The 26,913-nt window shown below is 33.1% G+C and overlaps 7 protein-coding genes and 1 long non-coding RNA gene across 14 annotated transcripts; 3 read left to right on the forward strand and 5 right to left on the reverse strand.

Moving 5' to 3' along the window:
• Positions 1 to 282: 282 nt before the first annotated feature.
• Positions 283 to 3,356, forward strand: LOC141534441 (uncharacterized). The gene is made up of 13 exons (XM_074253792.1): positions 283 to 712; positions 781 to 908; positions 971 to 1,022; positions 1,116 to 1,254; positions 1,334 to 1,422; positions 1,506 to 1,561; positions 1,632 to 1,717; positions 1,788 to 2,114; positions 2,174 to 2,342; positions 2,469 to 2,676; positions 2,745 to 2,930; positions 3,003 to 3,160; positions 3,218 to 3,356. Exons 1-13 carry the CDS (start codon positions 570 to 572, stop codon positions 3,286 to 3,288), a joined length of 1,812 nt encoding a protein of 603 aa, XP_074109893.1. The 5' UTR covers positions 283 to 569; the 3' UTR covers positions 3,289 to 3,356.
• A 303-nt stretch (positions 3,357 to 3,659) lies between these two features.
• LOC141534448 (uncharacterized) lies at positions 3,660 to 5,020 on the reverse strand. The gene is made up of 4 exons (XM_074253806.1): positions 4,533 to 5,020; positions 4,121 to 4,423; positions 3,984 to 4,055; positions 3,660 to 3,909 (listed from the first exon to the last, which is right to left on the reverse strand). Exons 1-4 carry the CDS (start codon positions 4,886 to 4,888, stop codon positions 3,666 to 3,668), a joined length of 975 nt encoding a protein of 324 aa, XP_074109907.1. The 5' UTR covers positions 4,889 to 5,020; the 3' UTR covers positions 3,660 to 3,665.
• A 173-nt stretch (positions 5,021 to 5,193) lies between these two features.
• Positions 5,194 to 9,024, forward strand: Lon (lon protease homolog, mitochondrial). Of its 2 annotated transcripts, none has more exons than XM_074253777.1 (6): positions 5,194 to 5,574; positions 5,643 to 5,873; positions 5,944 to 6,116; positions 6,229 to 6,581; positions 6,646 to 6,837; positions 6,916 to 9,024. In XM_074253777.1, the coding sequence occupies exons 1-6, from the start codon at positions 5,330 to 5,332 to the stop codon at positions 8,779 to 8,781; spliced, it is 3,060 nt and encodes a 1,019-aa protein (XP_074109878.1). In that variant the 5' UTR covers positions 5,194 to 5,329; the 3' UTR covers positions 8,782 to 9,024. The 2 variants fall into 2 exon arrangements, with proteins under 2 accessions (XP_074109878.1, XP_074109887.1); XM_074253786.1 differs by having other exon boundaries at positions 6,280 to 6,581.
• A 73-nt stretch (positions 9,025 to 9,097) lies between these two features.
• On the reverse strand, positions 9,098 to 10,019 carry Gdl (gonadal protein gdl). Its single transcript, XM_074253818.1, has one exon. It carries the CDS (start codon positions 9,774 to 9,776, stop codon positions 9,252 to 9,254), a length of 525 nt encoding a protein of 174 aa, XP_074109919.1. The 5' UTR covers positions 9,777 to 10,019; the 3' UTR covers positions 9,098 to 9,251.
• A 904-nt stretch (positions 10,020 to 10,923) lies between these two features.
• Positions 10,924 to 12,202, forward strand: Bonsai (28S ribosomal protein S15, mitochondrial). 2 transcript variants are annotated; one of them, XM_074255337.1, is made up of 4 exons: positions 10,924 to 11,066; positions 11,161 to 11,421; positions 11,487 to 11,620; positions 11,727 to 12,202. In XM_074255337.1, exons 2-4 carry the CDS (start codon positions 11,186 to 11,188, stop codon positions 12,167 to 12,169), a joined length of 813 nt encoding a protein of 270 aa, XP_074111438.1. In that variant the 5' UTR covers positions 10,924 to 11,066; positions 11,161 to 11,185; the 3' UTR covers positions 12,170 to 12,202. The 2 variants fall into 2 exon arrangements, with proteins under 2 accessions (XP_074111438.1, XP_074111446.1); XM_074255345.1 differs by having other exon boundaries at positions 11,045 to 11,066; positions 11,165 to 11,421.
• Positions 12,180 to 13,904, reverse strand: Aatf (Apoptosis antagonizing transcription factor). Its single transcript, XM_074255326.1, has 2 exons — positions 13,583 to 13,904; positions 12,180 to 13,511 (listed from the first exon to the last, which is right to left on the reverse strand). Exons 1-2 carry the CDS (start codon positions 13,795 to 13,797, stop codon positions 12,242 to 12,244), a joined length of 1,485 nt encoding a protein of 494 aa, XP_074111427.1. The 5' UTR covers positions 13,798 to 13,904; the 3' UTR covers positions 12,180 to 12,241.
• Positions 13,905 to 14,433: 529 nt separating this feature from the next.
• LOC141534850 (uncharacterized) lies at positions 14,434 to 15,079 on the reverse strand. Its single transcript, XR_012480503.1, has 2 exons — positions 14,950 to 15,079; positions 14,434 to 14,883 (listed from the first exon to the last, which is right to left on the reverse strand). It is a non-coding gene; the product is annotated as an uncharacterized LOC141534850 (long non-coding RNA).
• Positions 15,080 to 15,525: 446 nt separating this feature from the next.
• On the reverse strand, positions 15,526 to 26,122 carry Nab (NGFI-A-binding protein homolog). 5 transcript variants are annotated; one of them, XM_074253258.1, is made up of 11 exons: positions 25,809 to 26,097; positions 18,511 to 18,612; positions 18,231 to 18,368; positions 17,825 to 18,141; positions 17,515 to 17,727; positions 17,193 to 17,443; positions 17,015 to 17,111; positions 16,509 to 16,576; positions 16,285 to 16,390; positions 16,159 to 16,215; positions 15,526 to 15,966 (listed from the first exon to the last, which is right to left on the reverse strand). In XM_074253258.1, exons 1-11 carry the CDS (start codon positions 26,080 to 26,082, stop codon positions 15,856 to 15,858), a joined length of 1,734 nt encoding a protein of 577 aa, XP_074109359.1. In that variant the 5' UTR covers positions 26,083 to 26,097; the 3' UTR covers positions 15,526 to 15,855. The 5 variants fall into 5 exon arrangements, 1 of the variants encoding a protein (XP_074109359.1); XR_012480372.1 differs by having other exon boundaries at positions 15,883 to 15,966; positions 16,285 to 16,400; positions 16,509 to 16,592; positions 25,809 to 26,122; XR_012480373.1 differs by having other exon boundaries at positions 15,883 to 15,966; positions 16,285 to 16,385; positions 16,509 to 16,592; positions 17,193 to 17,446; positions 25,809 to 26,122.
• Between the last annotated feature and the right edge of the window lie 791 nt (positions 26,123 to 26,913).

Here is a 26,913-nt window from a genome sequence, read left to right on the forward strand (position 1 = left end):
CATTTGAATAAATGATTAATAATACAAGTGTATAAAAAAAAAAAAAAAATATATATATATATATATATATATATATATATATATATCACACACGTATCAAATAAATATGAGGTTTTTTAAAATAGCTTCAGCTGTCAATTACAGATGGCGTTAGTATCAAGAGACCAGTACGGCTCCGAACGTGACCAATAAAAAAGCCCGCAGAAATAAATTCTGCGGATTCATTTCACGTACCAACAACTAATTATTATTATTAATTGTAATTTAATCATTAAAATGTTAATTAATAAATATTAATGAATTTTTAAATTTAAAAATGAAAGAAATTATTTTTAAAACATATTTTGTGATAAAATTATGTTGCAAAATAAAATTTTAATTACTTTTATAAATTTAGGGGGTGTGACTCCGCCTATTTCTTTCTGGAATTAAAAAGCCGTTAAATTTTATTAATATTATTATTATTTTTTTTATAAATCAGTCATTTTTTTGGAAGCTGTCAACGCGGGTGGTTTTATTAAAATAAAAAAAGTTAAATTATCAATAAAATTTGTGATAAAATATCGAAGATGAATTTCATTCCCGAAGTTTTGAAGGAAAACTGTGGAAGCTCGATTACCACAGTCTGGCTCGCTGGTACATTAAGTAATCGAATGTTTAGACAAACACTCAATCGAAAACAAATTGCTGCCTTTGATATATCTCCCGCTAGGTAAAGTACTTAATAACTTATGTAAGCAATAAATTATTATTTATCATCACTGGAATGTTTTTTTACAGCCGGGAGATTAAGGAGATGTTAAAATCACATGGCACGCAGCGTAAGCAAAAATGTAGTTACGATGTGATTCTTCTTCTGGTTAAAGGAGTGGTGAAGCTCATTAGTTATAAATCATTAATTTTCAAAGGTAATTTTTTGAATTTATAATTATTTAAATATCATTTTTTTTACCAATGTTTTCTGTATTAGGTGATCTGAAAAAATTTGAACAAGCAACATTGCCTCGAATTATTAATTCACGGTAATAATTTATTAGGTTGTAAATAAATTTTGGTTTAGGATTTATTTTTAAATAGGGAAATATTCCGAATTAATTATTAATTCTATCTTGCAGAAAAACTAATGAATCAGCTGAAGATGGCGATCCCATTGATTATCTTACAATTCCTGATGTTGATGTTAATTTTAGTGAAGACTTAGCAGCTGATACTCATTTACTTCCTGAAGATTATACACATGCTGTTCAACAAATTGTATTATTATTCAATCGATTTATTTTTGTAACTAAAAAAAAAAAGAATGATGATTGATTATTTTTATTTTTAATTTTAGAAATTTCCAGAAGTTGACTACAGCTTTGGTGCAATAACATCTACATCGGACTTGGCTAGTTTACTGATGACTACTTCATTAGAGGCTGGGTAAGTATTTGCTGATAAAAAATTACAACAACTTTTAAGTCTAACTATGATTTTAATTAATAACATTTTTTATTATCAACTAGTTCTGTTCGCGAAACTCTTGGTCAGACGGTTGGTTTCAGCTTCGAAGATATTTCTAGTAATTTATTCCCTTAAAATATTTTTAGAAATTTTAATATTAAATTCTGTACTACTTGAATTTATTTTAGCACCTGATATAGCTGCAAATATCACTATGACTCCTACAAAAAGAGAAAAGCCATGGGAAGCTGAGACTCCTTCTAAACGAAAGCGTGTAAGAAATATTTAAATTATTAATAATATTAATTTATTAATCAGTACTTGTTTAATTAATTTCTCGGTAGAAAACTTTGAGTTATGCATTTAATGACGTCCAAAGTGAAACACCTGATGAAGTACCAGTAGGTCAACCCGAACCTGAACCCGCACAAATCTCAAGTCTAGAGCAAGAAAGTGCTTCTGTTGTACCCGAGCCAGAACCTCCAGCAGATACTTCATCAGCTCAAGAACCCGAACAGGACACTCTCCAAAAACTTGCCGAGTTAAAAATCGATCCTTTTAAAGTTCCAAAGCAACGTAGAGCCAAAAAGAACTTTAAATTCTGGGATCCAGTAACTGTTATTAGTGGTGAATTGATACAAAAAAATCAACGTAAAAATATTTATACTGTGGTAAGATTATCAGGGACATAATTTCTTAAATTTAATTTAACTGGTAATTAATCTTTTAGACTCACGAAGATGTTCGAATTAATAACAACATCTCACGGCAAACAACCGAAAATTTATTCAATCAACCGACCACATCCTGGAACAAAAAATCATTCCGTCATCCAGCAGGTGCTCTATTGGCTAACTTTCAAGCTATGTTTGTACCTATTCGATCTGCTGCTGAAATAGGTGATGTCATTAATAAATTATTTAAGATACTAGTAACCTTGCAATTACTATGTGATTTGATTATATAATGACTTATTATGATATAAATTAGAATACCCAATTATAATCGAGAATTTATTTTCATAGATCCCGCTAGACGCGCATCAGAGCACTCAGCAGCTCAGCTCTCCGATAAAATTCCCGCTGGTATAACTAATCAGAGACAAATCAATCAATCTGATGAAATTAGAATTGATTATCACATTGATGACCATCAAACAGACAATGAGCAAGAAAACACCAAGTCAACCGTTGATATCCATCCCCCGAAAAGCCCTCCTTCCGATCCCAACAGGTAATCTTCTCATCAATTAATTTATATCTGATTAAATTGAATTATTCAACTGTTGGTTATTTTTTCAGAGAAACGCAAATTATTGCTTCAGAAAATTACACTAACGATACTACTCTTGATATAGCAGCAGCTGGCTTGACTCCTCCAGAACCAGAGTCCAATGAATCATTGTGGTCAGGTCCGAAGAAATTATCACAGTCTCATCGTGAGTTTGAAAATATTATCGATATCGATGACATTGTTTCCAATGATAGGTAGTATTAATTTTATTTAGTTTTTCGCTTGTGAAATTTAAAGTATAAGTTTTTTATTTAAAATTTTTGTAGTTCAAAAAACTCTTCATCATCTTCGTGGACTCTAACTGATTTAAAAGCTCAAATTGAAGTATATTTAGCTGAACGGCCCGCTGTTACCTTCGAAATTTTAGTCCCCCCTGAGGATAACACAAAATCAGACGCAATGACATGTTTTAGATTTCTTTTAAGTAAGTAGAAAATATTTTAATATTATCATGAAAAACCATAATATTTTTTTTTATCAGGCATGGCTACAAAAGGTGAGATTACTCTCTCACAAGAAGAAGGGGATGAAGATATCTGGATTACAAAATAATATTATTTATATCTCTACAATATTTCATTTAGAAATATGAAAAAAATTTTTTTACTAATTATTTTTTCGTTTTTAATATTATTTTTATTCTTTTTTTTAATAATTTTTTAATTTTTATTATTGTTGTTATTTTTAAAAATAGTACATATTTTACAATTACTCACTATTTTAATTATTTATTTTGCTATTACTTCTTTTAAAAAATTATACGTACTTTTTTTGGTGAACTTTATCGCTAATATAATTTATGTAATTTAAAAAAAAAAAAACAATCTTAAATTTATTAATACAAAAGATTGTAATTGAACATGAAAACTAGTTAAAATTATTATAAAAATTAAGAAATTTAACTGTAATTGGTTTTATAAATGAAAAAATTATTTCTCGAAAAAATATTTTGATCTCTTTGCTCCCATAGGATATTCAAAATAGTTTGTATGATTATTATTATTATTATCATGAATATTTTTAAAAATTGGGGATGGAATGCTAAAAGGCGTTGAAGGGAAGGATTCAATACTTATTGTGTCGTCTATAGGAAATTGTGGAGTTGAAAGTCTAGGAAAATTTGATGCAGTCCTCATTTTGGGGCTCATCTCCGGAGCTTCCACACTTGCAAAGCTAAAATAATAAATACATAAATTTATCAATTAAGAAAATATTTTCCTATAAATATCTTGATATGTATTGTGTACCTTAATAATTGGTTGTGTAAGCTAGGCGTATTTCTTTCAAGATTTGTCAAAAACTCTCGGGCATTGTAAAAACTGAAAATTATTTATAAAATAAGTAAAGAAAAATATTTAAACAATAAAAAAATTGTAATAAAAACCTGGGTGAATTAAGTGTGAAGGTTGAAGAGTCAGGAATCTTTAAATCATCTCGATAAGCATTATTGTTTATATTACAGACCTTGCTTGAATAATTAGTTTGAATTGAAAAATTATCAAGTGAATTTTCATTAGGCTTAGAGTTTTCACTGGAATTAAATTTAGCTATCTTTGTAGCATTGTCTGCTGGTGATGGATTCTTACAAGCTTCCTTAAATTTATTCATCAACTTAATACAGTCATCACTGAATAATTTTTTTACTTTCTTCACTTTTTTCTGCTGAGATCCTTCAACCAAAATTCCTCTGAAAAGTATGATCATTTTTTTTAACATATAAATTAAGGCAAAAAAAAAAAATTAATTTCCAATTTTATTTAATAATTAAATTAATTATAAAAAATAAATAAACATACTGAGCCTTGTCACTTTCGTATTTTTGTCTTATTCTTTCAAAGAATTCTTCATCACTTTCTGGCGATTTGCTTGGGGCTTCGTCAACTTTTTTAGCAATCTCCGTCTTCTCCTTGTCTAATTTTAATTTCTTCCGACTGACTTCTTCTGAACAAATAATTCTATCTTGATACATTTCTCGAGACTTACCAATTTTTTTAGTCAAAACAGATTTTTTTGGTCGCAAGTCAAAACTAGGAATAGCTGACATTGGAGTAAAGAATTTACTTGTCATTATTTTATTTTTGTTACTTTTTACGTTCATGATATTTTCTTTTGTCATAAGTTTAAATTTTTTTCCATCTAGATTTTTATCCATTTTATTTTCATCCAATAATAATATTGTAATTTAATTAATCACTTTCTTCAATTATCAGAAAAATTAATAAAATTTTTTCTGTCGAGTATTATTATGATTATTAATTTAAAACTAGCCCTCTAGTGGTAAATTAATAAACTACAAAAGAAATTTTAAATTTAAACTGAACGCTAGTGTCACCAAGCGGAGTAATTTTAAAACTACTTTTAAGGTTATGTAACAATTATTTGTAAAATAAATTTTAATTAAAGTTTAATTTTTACATCTCTATTTTTTTTATTCAGTGATACAGTACATGCTGATATATATTTGATTGTTAACCTTGCATCATCTTAGATAAATTATAAATTACAAAAATAAATTAATAAAATAAAAAACCAAGAAATCAATTTAATATTACGTATTATAGCCAAGTGTTTGTGATTATAAGAAAGTTATAAAATGCGATTGTTGATAAAATCAATAAATTCACAATTATTACCGGTATTTCGTCAGCGTATGACAGTAAATAGATATTCGAATTTATCAATTATAAGAAGACCCATCTCTACTGTTAAAAAAATAAATTGTCTAGAAGTTAGCAATAGAACAGATGGAAATGTCATCAATAGTTACAAGAGAATTGCATGTTCAACGATTTTACGTCAATTTTCGACTAAACAGCCAGATAATGAGGATCCACCACTGTAATTACTAATTTAAAATTGATTCTTATTTATATAAAGGAAAATTCTGATAATTTTTTATTTTTCAGGGAAGTCGAAGTTGAGCCAACTCCAGAAGGGTATCCAGCCACGTTACCAGCGACAGTTGTCGTTCCAGAAGTGTGGCCTCACGTGCCAGTAATAGCGATAAGTCGTCACCCAGTATTTCCTCGTTTTATCAAGCTTATAGAACTGACGAACCCGATTTTGATCGACTTGATACGCCGGAAAGTTAAACTAAACCAACCTTACGTCGGAATATTTTTAAAAAAGAACGAAGAGTAAATATTTATAATTTTATTTAAGAAATAAAAAATTTATTTATTATTTAATTAAATTATTTATCACTAGAAACGAATCAGAGATTGTAAAAAGCGTTGACGATGTCTATTCAATCGGAACATTCGCTCAGATCCACGAGATTCAAGACCTGGGAGACAAGCTACGTCTGGTTATCATGTCTCACCGCAGGATAAAAATAGTAAGCCAGATAATCGAAGACATTACTGAGAAACCACCCCAAGGTACTTTTAATTATTTAAATCACACTTTTTATTTACAAAAAAATTAATTCTGAAATTCTAATCCAATTATACCACTCGAGTTATCATACTTTATTTATATTTAAACACACAGAGATGAAATTGACGTTTCCACTATTTAATACTTCAATTAACGTCTCCGTAGACGAGCCGGTAGCTGAGCCTAAAAAATCGCGTCGTTATGTGAGAAGCAAGAGAAATGAACTCAAAGTCTATCCCGAGGAAAAGTCAGCTCTTGAAGAAATTAAGCCGGAAACTGTAGATGTAGCTGGTGAAACTGATACCAAAGCTCCAGTCACTTCTGCTGCTGCTGCTGCTCCTGCTCCAACTGACGCTCAAACGCCTCCAGTTCAAGCGATTCCGATGGACGGGTCTCCGCAGCCACTTCTCATGGCTGAAGTTGTCAATGTTACTCACGAGAAGTTCCGACAGACTGAAGAAATTAAAGTAATTATTTTTAATTTTGTTTTTTGACGTTAAAAAATTTATTTTTAATTTTTTTATTTTTCAGGCGTTGACGCAAGAAATAATTAAAACTATTCGCGATATAATCAGCATGAATCCAATTTATCGGGAGTCGTTGAATCAAATGCTGCATCAAGGAACACGAGTTGTTGATAATCCTGTATATTTAAGCGATTTAGGAGCGGCGTTGACTGGCGCTGACGCTAAAGAACTTCAAGAAGTTCTCGAGGAATTAGATGTAATTTAATTATCCAAATTTATTATTTTATTTAGTTAGTTAATTTATTTTTTTAATATTAAAATTTTTATTCATTAGATTTCCAAGCGACTGCGTTTCTCTTTGGCTTTATTGAAAAAAGAATACGAACTGAGCAAGCTTCAGCAGAAAATAGGCCGTGAAGTTGAAGAAAAAGTGAAACAGCAGCACCGTAAATACATCCTGCACGAGCAATTGAAGGTAATAAAAAAGGAGCTGGGTCTTGAGAAAGAAGACAAAGACGCTATTGAAGAAAAGTACAGAGAGAGAATCCGTGAAAAAGTCGTTGCTAAACCAGTGATGGACGTAATTGAAGAAGAATTAACCAAGCTAAGTTTCCTCGAGAATCACAGCAGTGAATTCAATGTAACGCGTAATTATTTAGACTGGCTGACCTCTTTGCCCTGGGGAGTTACCAGTCCGGAGAATTTAAAAATTCAGGAGGCTTCAGATATCCTAGAGCAAGACCATTACGGAATGGAAGACATCAAGAAACGTATTCTGGAGTTTATAGCCGTCAGTCAGCTCAAGGGGACTACCCAGGGTAAAATTCTGTGCTTCCATGGTCCCCCGGGTGTTGGAAAGACCTCGATTGCGCGATCGATAGCTCGCGCGTTGAATCGCGAGTACTTCAGATTCAGTGTCGGGGGAATGACTGACGTGGCTGAGATCAAAGGACACAGGCGTACGTATGTCGGCGCGATGCCTGGTAAAATAATCCAGTGTCTTAAAAAAACCAAAACTGAAAATCCTCTGGTATTGATCGATGAGGTTGACAAGATCGGCAAAGGCTACCAAGGAGATCCAGCTTCAGCTCTGCTGGAGATGTTGGATCCAGAGCAAAACGCAAATTTCCTTGACCATTACCTAGACGTACCAGTTGATCTTTCAAAGGTTTTATTTATCTGCACCGCGAATGTCGTAGACACTATTCCCGAACCGCTGAGAGACCGTATGGAGATGATTGACATGTCTGGTTATGTTGCGGAGGAAAAATTAGCAATCGCCAAACAATACTTGATTCCTCAAGCCATGAAAGACTCGGGACTCACTGCTGAGCAAATAACTTTCGATGAATCAGCTCTTTCTAAGCTCATAAGAGCCTATTGCCGTGAATCAGGTGTTAGAAATCTCCAGAAGCACATCGAAAAAGTATCGAGGAAGGCCGCGTTTAAGGTCGTAAAACAGGAAGCTGAAAAAATAAAAGTTACCAAGGACAATTTGACTGATTTCGTAGGCAAACCTATCTTTACACACGACAGAATGTATGACATAACGCCTCCAGGTGTGGTGATGGGTCTAGCTTGGACCGCGATGGGTGGCTCCTCTCTGTTCATTGAAACCTCTATCAGCAAACCCTTTACCGCTAAAAAATACGAAGGTACTTTGGAACTCACGGGACATCTTGGTGACGTTATGAAGGAATCTATGAAGATTGCGATGACAGTCGCTCGGAATTTTTTGAAGAAAATAAACCCTGACAATACGCTTTTGTATGATGCTCATCTGCATCTTCACGTACCTGAGGGAGCGACTCCCAAGGATGGACCCAGCGCTGGAGTAACCATTGCCTCGGCTTTGATTTCTCTTGCCAGAGGACAACCTATCAGACAAGACGTCGCCATGACTGGAGAGCTCAGCTTGATGGGCAAGGTTTTGCCTGTTGGTGGAATCAAGGAGAAGACTATCGCGGCAAAGAGAGCCGGAGTTAAGTGTATAATTCTACCGGAAGAAAATAGAAAAGACTTTGATGATCTTGCTAAGTATATCACTGACGGTTTGGAGGTACATTTTGCCAGTACTTATCAAGACGTATACAAAGTTTGCTTTGATGATAGCCAACAGTACAGCCCAGTTAAAGACTCGACGGGGTTCGAGTTTCACACCAAGCCCCAAGCTGCCTCTATTCATGCGAAAAACGCGTAGTGACTGTTTTTTAAAATAAAGACTTTGACAATTAAATTTAAAGAATAACTATCAACAGTTGATGCAATTCATCTGACGTTAAGTACATCACAGATTATTTAGTTTGTATACATTCCTTAAAGAAAAATTACCTTCTGATTATACAACGATTTGAAGAAGGCCGATTAAACAGTGAATTGCGCATAAAAATTATTTTGTAAATATGTTTAAAAAAATAAATAATAATCTATATTATTAAGAAAATTTTGTGACCAGTTTATTTATATGTCTATTTAATAGTTAAAAAATGACACTACAATTTAACTAAAGTCATTAATTTAATAAAATAAAATTTGATTTATTTATAATTCACAAGTCAAGGCAGTCACATCGTGACTGCAAGGTTGCTAGTTATTATTAATTAATAAGCTTAGTATTTTTTTTTTATTATAAAAATTTAAGTAATAAATTTAATTTGTTATCAATAAATGTCATTTAGGTATTTCCATCTTACTCAGTCTTATAATAAAGTCGCAAAGTCTCATTTGTAGTTGGATTTCTGCAGGGTTATTGGTGACATAAAAACCAGGAACTCCAGCCTTTTCTAGAGTACTCTGCTGATCGGCGACTTTCTGATCCAACTGCATCACCAGTCTCATGTCAGTGGCCTTCAAATCTTTTTTCTGCTGTTCCTCGAGGGCTATTTTCACCGCCGTTTTTTCCTCTTCGGTGTTGGAACCTGCTAGGGTTTCTTGCATCTGGATCTTCTGCTGATTTAGCAGCTGGAGCCGTTGCTGGAACAAGTGTTTCTCAGTCACATGCTGTATCTCCATCAGGCCTTTTACTATTTCAAAAATAGTGTCATTCAGCAGAGAGTTGGCTAGTCCGGACAATAATTCATACGGCAAACGCATTTGGTACTTAGAAGGCAGAGCACTAGCCATGTTTTGAAGTTGTTCCACCAGGAAATATAACTTTCGTTGAAGGTCTTCGGGACTGGGATCTGATAATTCCATTTTTTGTTAAATAACTATCTAAATTTTTTTTTTAATCCTTCAGTTATTTTTTTGAGAAAAAAAAAAAAAAAAAATTATTTTTAATTATTTATAATTTTATTTTTAAGTTACACATGTTGGAACAAAAAAACCGTTAAACGTATATTTTAAATTTTCTGCATTTTTTTTTATTTGTGAATAAATTCGAAGAATTATTTTTATTAAAACTTTTGTTCAGAAAGAAAAAATACTGGTTAAATTTCTCGGAATTTTTTGTCTAAAATAAACAAGTATATATATATATATATATCTATAGTAACAGTGCGCAAATTCAGGAGTGGGGAGAAGTGGAGGGGACAGCTACCTGAGAACTCTAGCGGACTCGGCACACAGCTCCCGAGAGAGTAAGTGGCAACGTCGCATTAAGTCTCCAACCGCCCTTTCTACTAGCTCGGTCCGCGTTCGGTTGAAGAAAAAATTTAAATTTCCATTACTTCCATTAGTATAATAATAATAATAATTAACAACATCGAGTAGTTACTAATTAAAATAATATTAATAAAAAAAAAAAAAGAAGCAGTGCAGTTAAAATAGTTTTATAAATATTTTTTATTCAAATTCCGAGAAATAACAAACTAGCTCAGTTCTTAAAAAATAAATTTATCGTTTTTTAGTATTTTGTGTAGTATGTTGTGCATTAGTGTAGTGTTGTGTATTGTGCAGTTCAAAATAGTTCCTAGAATAAAATTACAGCCCTGGATGGACCCTTAGGATATATTGAACTACATCAACTCCATCATCTATCATCTGGCTTCGATCGATAGGGGAATAGCAGTTAAGTGATGAAATGATAGCTGATTAATACTTGGATTAATCCAAAAAGTATTGACCCTTCTGCATATTATTCCTCTGTCGAGGTTTGTTAAATGCATTTATTTTATTTTATATATATTTTCTTACTGACAAAAATTTTTTTAATTCTTTTTATAAAAATTATTTTTTTTTTTTTTAATTATTTATCAAAAAATTATAAATTTTATACAGAACTATTCTGAAATTAACATTTTTAAATTGGCGCCATTTTGTAAAGCGTCCTTTTCAGTAACGGTCACTTTTAAAAAGTTTTAGCGCTAAAATTTGAACGAGCTGCCATCTGTCGTTGAGATTTTGAAACTCTACAAAATTTTCTCTGACGGTAAATTTATTTTATTATCATTTTTCATGTATTTAATCAAAACAAAGTGTAATTTGGAATAAATAAAAAATATTAATAAGTGAAAAATAATTATAGTAAATAAATTAAATAAATCCGTAAGTATATAAAATATAAAATATTAAATTAAATTCTTTGTTAATATAATGTAATTATTTTATAAGAGGTTAGATATTTTTTTTTTTTTCTCAGATAGTCCAAGTTATTGAATGCAACAATGAGCATATTATTAAACACTATCAGACCAGTAAATAATTTAATAAAACATGTACCAATTAAAATTGTTCCGGCAAGATTGGTCATAACATTCAAGACAGATTTAAAAATCGAATGGACACGTCCTGCGAAAGTACCATGCTTTCATCCATCTAAAAGTTGTGATATGGGCCTGGAGCGAACGGCTAAAAGTGATGAATTGTACCGCTGGTACAATCAGTCCAAAGAATTACAAGAGTAAGTCTTGTTGGCTATTTTTAAGTTTAATAAATTATTAGTATTAATTTCTGAAATATTTTTAGTGCTGATGAGATAGTTAAAAGATTATGTACGCTGGAATTTATGCCGAAAAAAATGACTGAGGATGTCAATCGTGAAAGGACCATCGCACTTGTCAAAAGACATGAATTAGATCGTGGATCTCCAGAAACTGAAAGTAATTATTTAATTATTAATCAAAAACTTCATATCATATATTTAGTAATTTATTGCAAATATAATTACTAAAATCTTAACTGATTTCTTTGTTAATTAATTTCTAGTTGCTGCAATGACCAGCGAAATACTTTACCTCCAGGAATACATGGTGGAGCGTCCCCTCGACAAAAAAACTAAAGTATTTTTAAAAGAATTGATAGAAAAGCGCAGAAAACTCCTCGGCAGATTGCGAAAGTGGGACTACCGCCGGTTCGAGTGGGTTTTGGAGAAGATGAACTTGAAATTCAAGCCCCATCCGCCCGAGTACCATCGTGTCGAAAGGAAAGCTTCGATTCGTAAATTGACAGCCATTCACTGCGACAAAATTGTCTCTAGTAAGCTCGAAAAGTACCGAGAGGAGCTCAACGCCCAGAAGAAAATATTTTTCAAAGAAAAAGCTGACAAACTGGCGTTCATTCGTGCCGAAGAGATCGCTTGTGGTCAACCTCCCAGTGTCACTGAAGAAGAGATCGCCGAGGCTCGAGAACAGGCTAAACAATATCAATAATTATAATTAATTTTAATAAAATTTTAAAAATAATTTTATTGATAATTTATTTACAGGAATAATGACAATTAATCAATTATTTTCAGCTTCAGCAGTTTTTAATTTACCAAACAGCGAATTATATAACGCAGTTTTTGCAGATTCAGTCCAAGTATCATTTCCAGTTATACTCGGCATAAAATTAACTAAATTTGTATGAACATTGTAACGTATCCTGCGGCCTTTGGTGGCGCGGGTATCAATCTTCCGTTTCAATTTTTTTCTAATCGTCTGCAATTTACTGAACTGTCTGCTGAGCTCCACCGGGTCTGTGATGTGAGAAGTCTTCTGCTCGATTAATTCCCGTAATAGTTGATGATAAAAATCGTCATCGTCGTAGATCTCGGTGTCGTACTCTTGAACTCTCCTGCCATCCTCGTCGGTCTCATCCAGCGATTTCTTCCCTACGATCTCGTACTCTGACCGCTTAAGCTGAGTACGTTTTATCAATTTAGACTTATCATTCAACACAAACTCTATTTGCCTGACAACAGATTGGTTGTTTGCATTTTTATTCATTTTTCCAGCAGCGACGCGAGTCTTATCGTTCCATTTTTGTATTACCGAGTTGCGGTAGGGCGTATATTTTTCGTGAATGTCGCTAATTATTTTCTCGTAATCCTTCAGGTTGCGTTTGATTTTTTTCTTTGGCGGTTCTTCTGATTTTTCCTCTGGCTCTTCTTCCGACTTTTCAATTTCTTCCTCAGTATCTGAACAAATCTCTTCATCATCTTCATCTTGATTATCAATTTTTTTATCAGCAGTTGTTTGGTCTAACAAATTCTTAGTCTCAGGAAAGCCTTTAAAAAGTTTCTGCTGAAGTTCCAATAAATTATCCAAGACATCGCATAATTTACTCTGAGTCTCTTTTTTCTGTTTGTTAAATTTCGGATTAGTTTGCAGGGTTTTCACGACATCGTGTTGGGGCATCTTGTTGCTGGTTATTAAAACTGGCTGCAATTTAATCCGAATTTCCAGTAGTTTTTCCCAGATTCTTTGCTGCGTTTTGACGCAGTTTCCTTTTTCAGCTTCTGATTGGGGATTAGAGACTAGATTTTTGAAGATATTATCACTGCGGTCTCGATATAGGGGATTTTTTGTGTCTTGTTCATCATCATTTTCATCACCGTCATCATCATCATCGCTTTCATCTTCATTATTTTCCTCTGCTTCATCTTCATCTTCATTACTATTGTCATTATCTTCTTCTTCCTCTTCATCAGACTCCATTTCAACATCATCCTGATCAGACGCACTTTCCTCACCAAAAGCTTCTTCCCTCGTCACTTTTTTTCCCTTATACCTAAAAATTCAATTAAACATAATTATTATAAAGTTTAAGAAAAAATAAATAAATAAATTATATAAAATTACCTTTTGTCAGTTTCATCAAGCAAAGGAATATTTTTTTTCCTAAATGACGAAGCTTGCTCGTCATCAGAGTGAGATTCCTCGAATTTATCAACAACCTTAGCTTTTGTGCTCTCCTCCTCCTCCTCCTCCTCCTGGTCGGATTCGAAGGTTTTAGGCGCTACATTTAATAAACTATTTAATTCTTCAGCAAAACTTGACTTTTTTGCTTTTGACATCTTGAACTTATTATTTATTTATTAATTATTAATAATAAAAATAAAAAAAAAAAAAAAGAAAATAACACACTGACAACAAACTTGCTCACATGCGTATAAATATACTTAACCTACGAAATTTATTTTTATTGTCACGTGGTGAGCTATATATCCACGCTAGGTGGTACTACCTTCAATTTCTATATTCAGTTCATTCATAAATTAAAAAATCACTTATTTTTGAAATAAGTTTAAGAGTTTAAGAAAATATTGTTTATTTAATTATTATACAATCATTAACAATAATTTTAATAACATTTGAATAACAATTGAAAAATTAATTTTCAAGGTTGAAAAATTTTTAACTCTTGAACTATTTATTTATAAATAAAATTTTGATAAGATTCTAAAATTTAATTTCTGGATTGCTGTAAAATTCAGCGTTGATAGTTTCATATGAATACGAAATATTTCCATCATAATAACACTTGTATGTTATTTTTATGCTGAGCGTAGTTTTGATAGCGTTCAATTCAACATTTAGTGTCCGTCGAGGTTTAATAGTGACCATTGGATAATACAATGAATAAGAAGGATCTTTTAGTACCCTCAATTTGTAGCGATCCGTGCTTTTGCCCCACGGTTGGGAATAATAAAACGACGAACTATTTTCAGTTTCTATTTCGTAATCAATTATCTCTCCGTCAAAATAGGGCTTCGCGTTCGACCAAAGAGATGACAAAGAGTTCGAAACTTGCTTCTCCAGTCCTACATTGCAATGCTTATTGTTGAAATAATCATTGTTTTCAAAAACTTGAAATTTAATGGTTACGGTACTCCTTCTAATTGCTAAATTGATGTCAGATATTGAAAGAATTTTATGTTTGAATGTTGGCCGACTCCTCCATATTGCCAACACGGTTGACAAATTTTGGCACGCCTTGTCATGCCTCAGTTGACCTTCATACTCGCAATCGCGCGGGCTTGTACTTCCCAGAAAATCTTCGTACTGACGATAAATCTTTTCAGTTTTTTCTATTTTTCCCGTCGCGGAAACAATAAATTTACCGTTTCTTTCAATTATTCTTATAGTTATTCCCATTTTATCTGCAAATAATTTTTATCTACATAAATTTTATTTTATAAATTATTATTTAATTATAAATTACTTACCGGATAATGCAAGACTTCTTCAGACTGGTTCACGATAATCTGACAATGAAATGACATACAGTATCACCGCGTGCTTTGAAATCGCAATAATCATTTCGAAATTTATTATTGCCTTGATGTGACATTTATCGCGCACGCGTTCTAGCAATTCTGTTACTATTTTTTAATAGTACGCTACCGAGAAGAAAAAAATAATTAAGTGTATTAGAATCACCCTATACAGTTAAACTAATATAATTTATTATTTTCGCTGTTTTAAATCTTATTTTTTCCCTATAAGGATGGAAGAAAAGATAATAAAATGAAATAATTTTAATAAACGGATTTTAATTAATTTTTTCATACATTACAATAATTTTTTTAACGATTAAAAAATTTAATAATCGATTAGTAATCATAAAGGGTTGGAAAAAAATTTATTAAAAGATTAAATAATATTTATTAAATTAAATATCAGACAGAAATAAAAATTAAATCTATTGCGAAAAATGGCAAACAATAATTAATGCTTTGGAAGACTTCTCTTCAATGATAATCAAAAGATACTCTTAATAATTAATTAATAATGACAATGAATGAACTAAAACAATTTTTAATTTATTTACATATTGCTTGGCCCTACATTATTATCAATTTTAATAAAAACATAAAAAAATTCATTATTTTAATAAAACTAAGTCAAAATTTACATTAAATAGGATAGAGTTAACTTTTTAGAACAAAAAACTCGATGATGATCACGGTGAGGGCAATCATTAACGTGAACGCGCAAATGACAATCAACCACAACCACCACATTATAATATTACAACAAGTGTATTGAATAAAATATTTAATTTTGATTGTTTTATAGCTAGTCAATAGAGAAATAATAATTTCAAATGATAAAGAATTTTATTTCTAGTATCACAATGTTGACTTCTCGTCCTCAGGCTCTTTTTTTATTGTAGGATGGTTGCATTCCATCAAGGCTGGGTTCGCTACGGCAATAATGTTATCTCCCCGAGAAGCAATTACCTGTAAAATTCATTTTATTATTCACTTGTTGGTTATTAACTTACTAGCTGATAATATTTCTCTGACTAATCAATTGTGACGCGGTGATTTTATCGATTAATCATATATTTATTAGATAATTAAATAACTTCTATGACTAGTCACTAGATTCAGAATTAAAAATTTTATAATATAAATAATTAAAATGCTTACTTTTAAATTAAAATCACTTTCTTTATCCGTATTGTCAGTGTCCAATTCGTTGATGTCCTGAAAAAATAATTTTTATCAATGAAAAAATTAAAAATTCCAATTAATAAAATAAAAAGTGAGACTTACGTGCAAAGATTCGTCATTAGAAAATGAAAATTGGCTATCAGTGTCGCTGACTTCTTCGATATTGGTCATAAACACACCGTTGTTACTCTTCTTCCTCCAAACTGGACTGAAACATACTTGTCAATTTAAGTTGATAGGTAATAGTCAGGATTAAACCCTACCAGTAAATAAAAATAATTCTCGATACTAATACTAATAATATTAGTCATTAGAAAAATATTCACCTTGAAGAGGCATGTCGTCTTAAAGTACTGTTGATATCCGTACCGGTACAGCGTAAATCCAACTCGGCCTGGAACAGCGGACTGCTACAGACAGTACAAAGAAAACCCGGTAATCCATCCAACAAGCACACGTATTTAACGTTAAGCCAAAACGTAAATAAAAAATAAAAATAAAATTTAATGTATTTGATTCCCAGAATTTTTCTATCGAATTAAATGAGAACAAAAAAAAAAAAAAAAAAAGACATGCAGCTCATGCAAAAAAATTACCAAAAAAATTACCAAATCTATGCTCACACGAATTAGATTGCTATACTTGACCTTTTTTTTCGTGAAATAAATTAGCGTGTGCGTTAATAGCTCTACGTGTTACGTAATAAATAATTGCTGTTAATAATAAACGCGTGAATTAATAAATAAATGAACATTAGTTAGTCCATGCGATCCATTGGTGTGTAAATGCTTCTTTTTTTATTTATTTATTTCTGCAGGCGTTGCGTGCTAACCTGGGATGTGTCCTCACCCTCAGCATCTGCGTCGAGATGCTGGCGCTTAATTTTCTCAGTCTCTTCGTCCCCATTTTCGCCGCGTCTTGTCATTAGGCTGAAATAAAATCCGCTATTAATTGCTCAATTAGTACCATAACCGAGTTTTTACTCTCTATTTATCAGTTTTATTAATTACAATTGACTTTTGGAGTAGTGGTATTCGGAGTCGCGAACAACACGTCGAGCCAGAGGAAACAATTCGTCCCGTCTGGTCAGAAGAGCTGGAACAAACCGGCAAATTTGCGCAGCAGCTTCATTTACAGACACCTCGTGAAGTGTCAGCGGTTTTTCGGGTTTTCTTTTGCAATCAAACCGTCCATAAATAGCCGCGTACTTTCTTATCTCTTCCATCCTCCTGGGATCGTTTTCCGGCATCGCCATAACTATCTGCTTGATTGAAAAAATTAAAAAAATTAAAATTAAATAAAATAAAAAAACAAATAATAATAATTGACTACCTCGAGATTTTTGCAAATTTTTTTCTTAACGTTGTGAGGCTTCGGGTCCAACGGTCTCAAATTACAGGCAAGTCTTTCGGCAGCATCCGCGAGTCGCTGCACCTGAGATGGTAATAACGTCGGTGTTACTTGTGTTGGACTAGGTGGTGCTCCTCCGCCACCACTCGGGCTGGGTGTTGTACCGCTTCCGCAGGATGACTCGCAGGTTCCGACCTTAAATCATTAATATCAATTTATTAAATTAAATTAAATTAAATTAAATTAAATTAAATATTTTGTAAAGATAAATAAAATAAATTAAGCGACTCACTTGAAGGACTCCGGGACTGTGAGAACCTGTGTAAGCGATCGGCGTATTGGGACTCGGGCTGTGTCGAAATGTAGAGGCAGCAGGTGCAATAACAGTTGTTACCGGCGTAACAGGACTAACACTTCTGCAAGGCAACGGTGTAAGAGGCACGTGGGTCGTCGAGGAGAACGGTGTTGTCGGGCTTGTTTGAGCCAGCGGAAATATTGAGGAATTTGTTTGATGAGTTCGCGGGCTCGCCGCGGGTATCGGTACGCCTGTCGAACTACCGCTCTTCGCTGGTACCGTGTTAGACGGTACTACTGGTGTTTGAAATAAAGCTGAAAATATTTAAAATTTTTTTAATAATATTTTTTTTTTTCGAGTAATTAAATTATTAAAGAGATAATTTTAATTATAATATACTAACAAGGGTTTGTTATCCATTCTTGTAAAGCTTTTTGCAGTCTTCTAACGTGCAGAGGTTTACTCGCCATACCGACTAATGCCATTATTTCTAGAAACTCTTCTTCACCAGCGTCACAAAGTTGTTGTACATCGTCACCACCTATTAACAATTTTATTTTATTTTATTATTGAGTTGTTAATTCATTTATTTTTTATCTTACAACAACACGGCTTTATATTTACTTCAAAGAGTTGTTTACAAGTGAATAATTTATTAGTTTATAAATAATAATAATAATTACCCATTTCTAAAAGCGTATCATAATATCCTAAAAGAGAAGCACGTTGCATAACACGATAAAGTTGTAGTTCGGCTTCGTTTTGCGGTACAGATGTCTGGACAACTAAAAACAATAAATAACAATTAATTGGAATTAATTAAATAAATGTGAAATGTAAATAAAGCAAAACTAGAAAAAGTAATTGTTGTTGACATTAACGAGAAAGATTGAGAAAAGAATGAAAAGAAATAAATAGTGGGACATAGGATCGTTTCCCCGGGTGATTTATATTACTTGTTACAAAATTCTCATATTAGTAGACCGAGTATTTTATATTTTATATGGAGGTGGACAATGACATGTAGAGATGTAGAGATGTTGAGATGTTGAGGCCTTTGGTAAAAAAGAAAGCTGGAGAAGACTAAAAGAAGTCAAGTCGGCATCCGTTAGACTAGAAACTAAACGCGGGAGTGCATCAGAGTATAGTATAGCTATAAGCTATAAGCACCGTCGCTCTCAGCATCCTCAGATGGAAAAAGTTCTTTGGCGAAACCAGGGTGTCCGACTAGTTTCTTGCAAATTTCGAGGAACTAAAAGAAAAAGCATGCCCTCCTCGCTCCAGTCGGTCTTGCTCTCATCTTATTCTTATAGTTTCTTATTCTTCTTAATTCTTCTCTCCGCTCCCATCCAGCCGTTTATTGTTTTTCTCTCTGTCTCGTCAGCTCTTTACTCCAAGTTCTTTATGCTCCTGTAGCCGTCTCTCGTTCAGTAGTCTCCCTCCCGCATCCACACACGTATCAAGTATAAATTAATACTCTCACTACACGTTTAACCCGTGAGGGTATTAAACTGGTGGTAGTACATACTAAAGAAAGATGATGAAGAGGAGGAGGAGGTGGAGGAGGTGGATGAGGTAGATCAGGAGGATGAGGATCTGATGAAAAAAACTCGCCGACGGTCTTATTACAGCTCGCCCGGTCTCACGCTTATATACGTCTCTCTTTTTATTTATATTCCTCGACTAAATAATAATCTGTATACTTATTTGCTTGGCCCTTTCGATAAAACGCGCGTGGGGTTAATCTTGTCTCAACCAAATTTTTATCAAAATCTTTTTTCAATACTCACTTTAATTAGTCTGCTCTGATGAACAATTCACATAAATTAGTGTCAATATTTATCAGATCAATCCGTTATTTAATTGGCCTTCATTAGGCTCGAAAAAAAAGTTATTTTAATATATTTAAATTTAAATAAGAAATATAATTGAATAAATAATAAATTAATAATATACATACATATACATAATATCAGAGGACTGGAATCCGCGAAAGAATTTTACGTAGGCCTTTGTAAATGTTGACGAACGTTCCCATCAACGAAACGAAGAACGAAGAGTCCTCTTTATATAAATAATTGTTTTTTATTTTATTTTATTCGGTGGATGATGATTATTTTTATTTACCCTTTTTTTTTTTACTTTGTAAATTCATTTCTTGTTCTTGTTCTGTTTAATTCCCGCTTAGATTTGCCATGCGTACCTGACCGAGCGTCCATAGTTATAATTTACATAACGACTTTTTTGGCGCGATGTATGCTTTTTATGATGACGAACGTGATGCGAAGCGCCTGAACACATCGACACATTGCCAGTTGTCTCTGCTGGTTCATATATATATATTGATGTAAGTATAATAAGATGAGGATGGTGCACGTTTATAGTTTTCTTTAGTTTAAAACTCAGGCATGCAACTTCCACCCAACACATAAAAGACACTAAAGACAGAAAAGACATTCAAAGACATCCGCGCGGTGACTCTCAGGCTCAGGGTATGCAGTATGGAAAGAGGGAAGAGGAAAGGGGAGCCCGACCGGAGACGTAAAGAAATGAGCCCCGAGAAAAAAACCAGATCGTCCAAGAAGAATCTCGCTTTAAAGTAAAAATACAAATATATCTCATCAGCCATTTTTATACAAGAAATTCAATACATTTTACATTCTATACAATTTTTATTAGAGCTGCCATTGACTCCAGACGCGCGTTTAAAAAAATTATACATACATACTTGTAGAAATTTAATATCCTTTTTTAATTCAAGACGGCAAGTCTTGTCAGTTTTTTATTTTTATTTTTATTTATTTATTTTTTTTTTTTTTTTTTTTTTTATCTCAATCTCAAACCTCAAATTTATTGTTGTCATTAAGAATAGTCGACTAATTAGCTTCTAATTGAATAATTGTCTAATGTATGAATATATAAAAAATTATAGAGAACAAAACGCGTATCCATGATTAATTAGCAATTTCCTGCCAACGGCGGGAAACATATTAAAAAACAAAATTTTTTTGGGTGGTTGGTTTGTTAGAAATGGTGGTGAAGAAAAATTATGGAAGCGGGAGTAGTGCCTGGATCTGGACTCGGGAGAGAGAGATTAGGTTCTTTTGTCCAATACTTGACGGATAGAATTAAAAATAGAGTAAAAAGTTAAAAACAGTAAAAAAATTAGAGGAGGACAGAGAAGTATGAGTGGTTGTAGACATAAAAACGGGTTTAGTTTCTTCTTATATTAGAGAAGAGAACTGAGAAGTAAAGAGGAGAGATGAGAATAGAAGAGCTGCACAGGCAAGCAGTTCGCGCGGCGGTTAGTATTTCGCTTTTTGCGGCTATTGTAATCAAGGAAGGGTTAGGCAAGTTTTTGCAGCCGGGTGCCTCGCCCGCCCGGACACAAAACACCGGGCAGATGGACTCACTCCGTGGCTACTTCTCCCCCTTCTTCTACTTCTACCCCTTACCCGAGCAGGCCTCCAAAGTCCATACGCTCCATCGTTATATGAATATATATCCTCTGGTACACATGCGAAAGCTACCCTTGCGAGGCAAAGCTGGATCCATTATGCCTATAGCTATCATCCGAGCCCGCCAGACTTTTTGCCATCATTTCCCTGCGCCGTATCGCTCGATTTAACGTCATAAGAGTCCAAAAAGATACCACCCGACTGTCTATGCACTCAAAGGGCTTTGATATATCCCCGTGATCTACACCCTAGTAAAGGCGAGCCAACAAAATCTCGAATGACGGTTTTAAAATCGTTACGGGCTCCCAGTTTAGGGGTCGGACTTGCTTCTAGGGCACACCCCACAAATTTTACCCCTTAGCATTTTTTTACTTTAAAACGTGGGGTGAATTTTTTAATACACGCCTATAGCGAAAAAATGGCGTGTGGGTAATAAGTTTTTTTTTTTTTTTTTTAAAAACAATTTTTAATTTATTGTTATTATTATTAATAATTATTAAATGAGAGATAAAGAAAGATCTGGTGGATGTAATTAAAATATTCGATGGGAAATAAAAATATTGGGAATAAGATAAAAGATTGACAATTGACATAAAGACAAATCAATCTCTCAGGATACTCAGAGATAATGTGGTGACAGGATATGTTACTGATTTGCTGTCGATTTAAGTAGTATAAAAATAAAGTAACATGAGTTGACTGTTGTCTGTTGTCTGTTGGCTGTTGACTGTATTTCTATAGAGCAAGAGAGTGAAATAAGTGCCAAGAGTGAGAGAGTGAGAGGCTCGAGGTAGAGAAGTCAGTCAATGCCAAATACAAATGATAAATATAGTGAAGGATGCTGTGATGCTTCGGCAGTTTGTTAAAGAAAGAGTATAAGGTACACAACACATACAACAACAGTAGTAGACTCTTGTAGAGATCCCGTCGAAAACTGGTACAACCAGTATATTATTCGATACACGTATATCAACAACCGAGATCTTATCCTAAATGATTGTATCGTCAATTTCATGTTACAATCACTTATATTTTTATTGCTTATTAATTTATCAATTTATCAATTTACAAGCAAGCTTCCTCTCGGTGTTCTTAGTCTTCTATTCGTCTGATGATGAATTTCATCTTCTGTTCCCACAATGTTCTGGATAATTAACTCAAAAAATCCATTCCATAGATCATTTGCATAGATCACACACAAAAAGGGAACAAATGATTTTTTTATTACCCATTTTTTGAGATACTTTTTTTCTGTTCCAATTTTTTTTTTTTTTTAAGCGACATAATCCGGGCGAGTGATGCGTCAAGGCTTGAGGTACTTATATTCTATACTATATATAAAAAGTCTACCTGTCCCCACATGATCCCCGGTAGTGTAAACCCTCGCGTGTACGGTGTCGACCCGAGTTTCCTTCTCTCACTCTCGCTTTCCGGCACCCCCTTGTAACCCTTTCGCACGTCTCACACATATATTTACATACTCATATATACAAGTACATGTGTCTTGTCTTGTATACTCACGGCATAGAAACTAAAATTGATAAAAAAAAAAAGTCAAAAAAAAAAATTGAGAGTGAACTGAGGAAAAAAATTAAACAAAAGGATTGTCGGAAAGACGACCCACCTCTCGCTCTTTTCTCAGGCCTTTTTTTAATCATTTTTTATCGATGCTTGTTATTACGCTGTAATTATTTTTGGTTGAGCTTTGACTTGGGATAAAAATATTATTATTTATTGGATAATAATTGTTATTCAGCTGGATATAATTTTTGGAGTATTAATTGATGGGAAAAAAAAAAAAAAAATAGATAAATTCTCGCGGGAAAAAATGTAAACATTTGAGAGTAAGAAAAAAATTAATTTATTCGGTTGAGAGAAACTGTGGGAAATTTTTATAATTCTCAGATCGATTTTATGCTTCATTATATAATTTTTATTATTATCTCTTTTTATATTCAGGTTTAATTATTTGTTTATTTCTTTAAAGAAAAATTATATTTTATTCCGTGACATTTAATATATTTTCGGATAAAAATTTTAAGCCAATAAATTAGTCACTTTTTAAATTTATTTAAACATTTTTTTTATTCAAAAAATAACTGTGTTAAAGATAAATGAATAACATGAATAAAATATTAAGTTTTTTACTATTTAATGGAATTTATAATTCACTAAAAATATCTCTAATTAATTATATCATTGAATTTTTATTTTTAAGTAAAAGACAATTAAAAAATTTTTATAAAAATTTAATTTCAGTAAAAAATTTGGTTGATGCAATAAAAAAAAAAAAAAAAAATAAGCAGGTAAACAAATAAAGCAGGTGGGGTTTTAAAAACTAAAAGTGTAGCAAAAAGAGTTAATTTTAACGGAAGACTGAATAACTCGGCAACAATAAAAGTTTAAGTATTTTTAAAGGTACAAACCTAAAGTGTATATTAAAATTAAACAACAATCTTGCTTGAGCGTCTGCTGCAACGAGCAATGATTCCGAGCAAAAATATTAACGACCGGATAAAACCATTATTATTTTCACTAAACCGTGACCGAAATTTTTTTATTCATACTTTAATGTGTAATTATTCAGAAAAAAGTAGCCCGGCAAAAACCAATAGCGTAAGCAAATATTTTAGACAAACAATTTAATGAACCCTACTATTTAATAATAAACTTTATCGTTGTGAATTATACGATCGTCTGATTACATTCAGAATAAAATAATAATCAACACACATCTCGGCATAATAGCTTTAAAGTAAATATCTCTGTAGACTGCGAGGATCAAAAAATCTCTCTAAGAGAATAGACAAGATAAAAAGCAGCTGCGTGGGTTTGATCTTTACTAACAAAATAAATTATATTATTCCATAACGACATTTGGATTATTATAATGATATCTTAATCTCGGAATTTTAAAAACCGCATTTTTTTTTTTTTTTTTTTCGTGCTGATATTGGAAAAAAATTGTCTGGAACTTTTTAAGAAATACTTGTTTTTGTATATATGCGTATAAATTTTTTCCTATGATTTTTATATATATTTGAATGTTTTTTTGGAATACCCCGTACCGGCATAAAACGTCGCCAGAACTCTGCTATGTCATACAAGTAATGTAGCAAAAAAGTAAACTCGCAATAGCCGTGAGCTGGGTAATGCTTACGAAAAAGTGAGCAATTTTTTTGCCAAGTCGTTATAGTTTTTTGTGTCTGGTCTAGAAAAGAGTAACCAGAAATAAGTATAAAAAGAGAATCCAGTAAAAAATAACGATAAGAAAAAGTATAAAAGATGATGAAGAGTTTAAGAAGAAGAAGAAGAAGAAGAAGAATGTAAGAGAAAGAAGGTGAATCATGCGGCGCAGCAAAAACTATTGAGCTATTTTATATTAAAGTTTATTTAAAAAATTTTTCGAAATATTTTTTGCTCTCAGCTGAGTTTGATACCAGCGAGACGATTAACTCAAACTTGAGCTAAGCGATATCGTCATTTTATTATTATTTTATTTTATTTTTTTGCGGTTTTATGATATGTCTCATCAGAGGTTCGTTTCTTATTGGTGTAATCCATTGGTAGTTGGTATTGGGTCCGTCTTTTAATTCTTCTTCGTGTTCTTTTCCCGAAAAATTTATGGAGCCAGTTTTTCTTGGGCAGCCATACTGTTACTGTAGAGACTCTGTTATTTTTGAATGCTTGGTTACACTACTTGGATCGTCATTCGCGTTTCATCCCATCTCCCATCTCTTGTATCGGCAATGTACACTTTTGTGTACACAAGTGTTATGAGTTTGAGACATTGTAACTAAACCGCGGAGGATATAAAGACAAGGAGGAAGGAGGAGTTGAGGAGCTGGTGAGAGTTTTGTCGACAAGAACAAGAAATATATATATTTTAAACGGTCAATGTGAATGTTGTTTGGTGGCTTACTGAATTCTCTTGTCTGCACTGATCATCATGGGACTCTCTATATCTGTACTGTACATTTAGTGTATACAGTATGGAGCAATAAGATACGTAAGAAGTTGAAACAAGAGGTAAAGAGGATCGCTAAAAAATAAAATAAAGTTAAATGTCGGTAGAGAAAGACACGATTCTCTTTTAGTTCCTTCAGCTCTTAAACTCTCGCTCACTCTACTCAGTCGCAACTCTGGCTAGTTAAGTCTCTGTGACAAGTAAATTACTCTGAGTAAATCAGCAACAAATAGCCGTACCATTAAAGACACGCTTTTGTGTGTCTGACCAAAAGACTACTCGATAAATTTATCTTTCATCTCGACACTAATATACCGTCTTTAAAATACCATCATCAATATACTTGTATTATTTTTTATTTTTTTATTATTATTAATCTCTAACAAAAAATATCATTATTATTATAACAGTAAATTATAATAAATCATTGTTATTTTTTTTTTTTTTTTTTTTTTTTTTTCGAAGCAATTTTAACAAACCGGTGGTTAGTTTATTAAAATAATAGTCAGAACAAATAACTTGATGATGGCGTAAATAATTATATAGTTTTACTCACGTGTTCCGTTGACATTTCTGCTGAGTATTTTGGGCAGATTGGCGTGGGTAGAGACAACAGGCGGGCTTGGTAACACCACTGGACTCGATGAGCTTTGCATAGAACCCGCGGAAGTTAGAACCGCAGAGGCGGCGATACCGATACTCGCGGTCCCGGAGGAGGTTGGGAGTGAGGGCACAGGTGAGGGCGAGGACGTCGCGACGCCTCTCGACGCCGTTTCCGTTGATGTTCCACCGGATACCGTGCTACCGGTAGCGCACACTCGCGTCTCCATTTATCATTCACACTCTCTCTTAACACACCCCCGCTAATTATCACCCACACAAACTTTAAAGGTATTTTATCCACGCGTGCAGCATACACTAACTAACAAACTACATTCGTTAAATTAAACCCACTTTTTAAAGCTTAAACACACTTTATTAAATTTAAAAAAATCGTGCAGGAGCAAAAATTAAAAAAAAATTAAAAAAAAAAAACCAAAAAAAAAAACAAAAACAATCAAATTAAAAAAATAATAATTATTATTATTAATAAAATAATAATAATAATAATGACTATGATTATGATAATGATAGTTAATTAAGAATTAAAGATGTAAGTAAGCGAAGCAATCCGTACGATAGCGTGCTACACATTGTTTGCCGAGGAAAGCAAAGACCGCGAGAGCCCACCGGGACTCTACTCGGACTCACTCGCCGGTTCTCTTTTTCTTTTTATTTAATATTTATCTCTCTCCTTCCTCCTTCCTTTGGTGGCGGATAGTCAGTCGTGGTGCCGATGTTGGGAGAACCACGCTGCCTTTTTACTTCCCCACTCACATTCAGACACAAAAAGGGGGTTCTCCTGACCCCTCACCGGCCTTGTCCCTATCCCGCATTGCTTAAACGTAAGCGTACCAGCTCTAGCATAAACCCCTTGGCTGATCCCACCCCGTGATCCGCGAATCCCTCCCCTGGTTGCGGCAAGCTTGGCAATCCCACCCTGGAGCCTGTGCTCGGCGAAACGGGAATTCCCTCTACCTCTACTCTCTACTCTCGGCTCACTCCTTGACCCAAGGTACCGTCGCCACAAACTCCGTGTCCGTGTCCGTGTCTAAAGAGTC

The sequence above is a fragment of the Cotesia typhae genome, unplaced genomic scaffold (genome assembly GCF_013202065.1).
Source record: "Cotesia typhae breed Kobodo isofemale line unplaced genomic scaffold, CoteBio_Ctyphae contig_123, whole genome shotgun sequence".
Taxonomy (NCBI): Eukaryota; Metazoa; Arthropoda; class Insecta; order Hymenoptera; family Braconidae; genus Cotesia; species Cotesia typhae.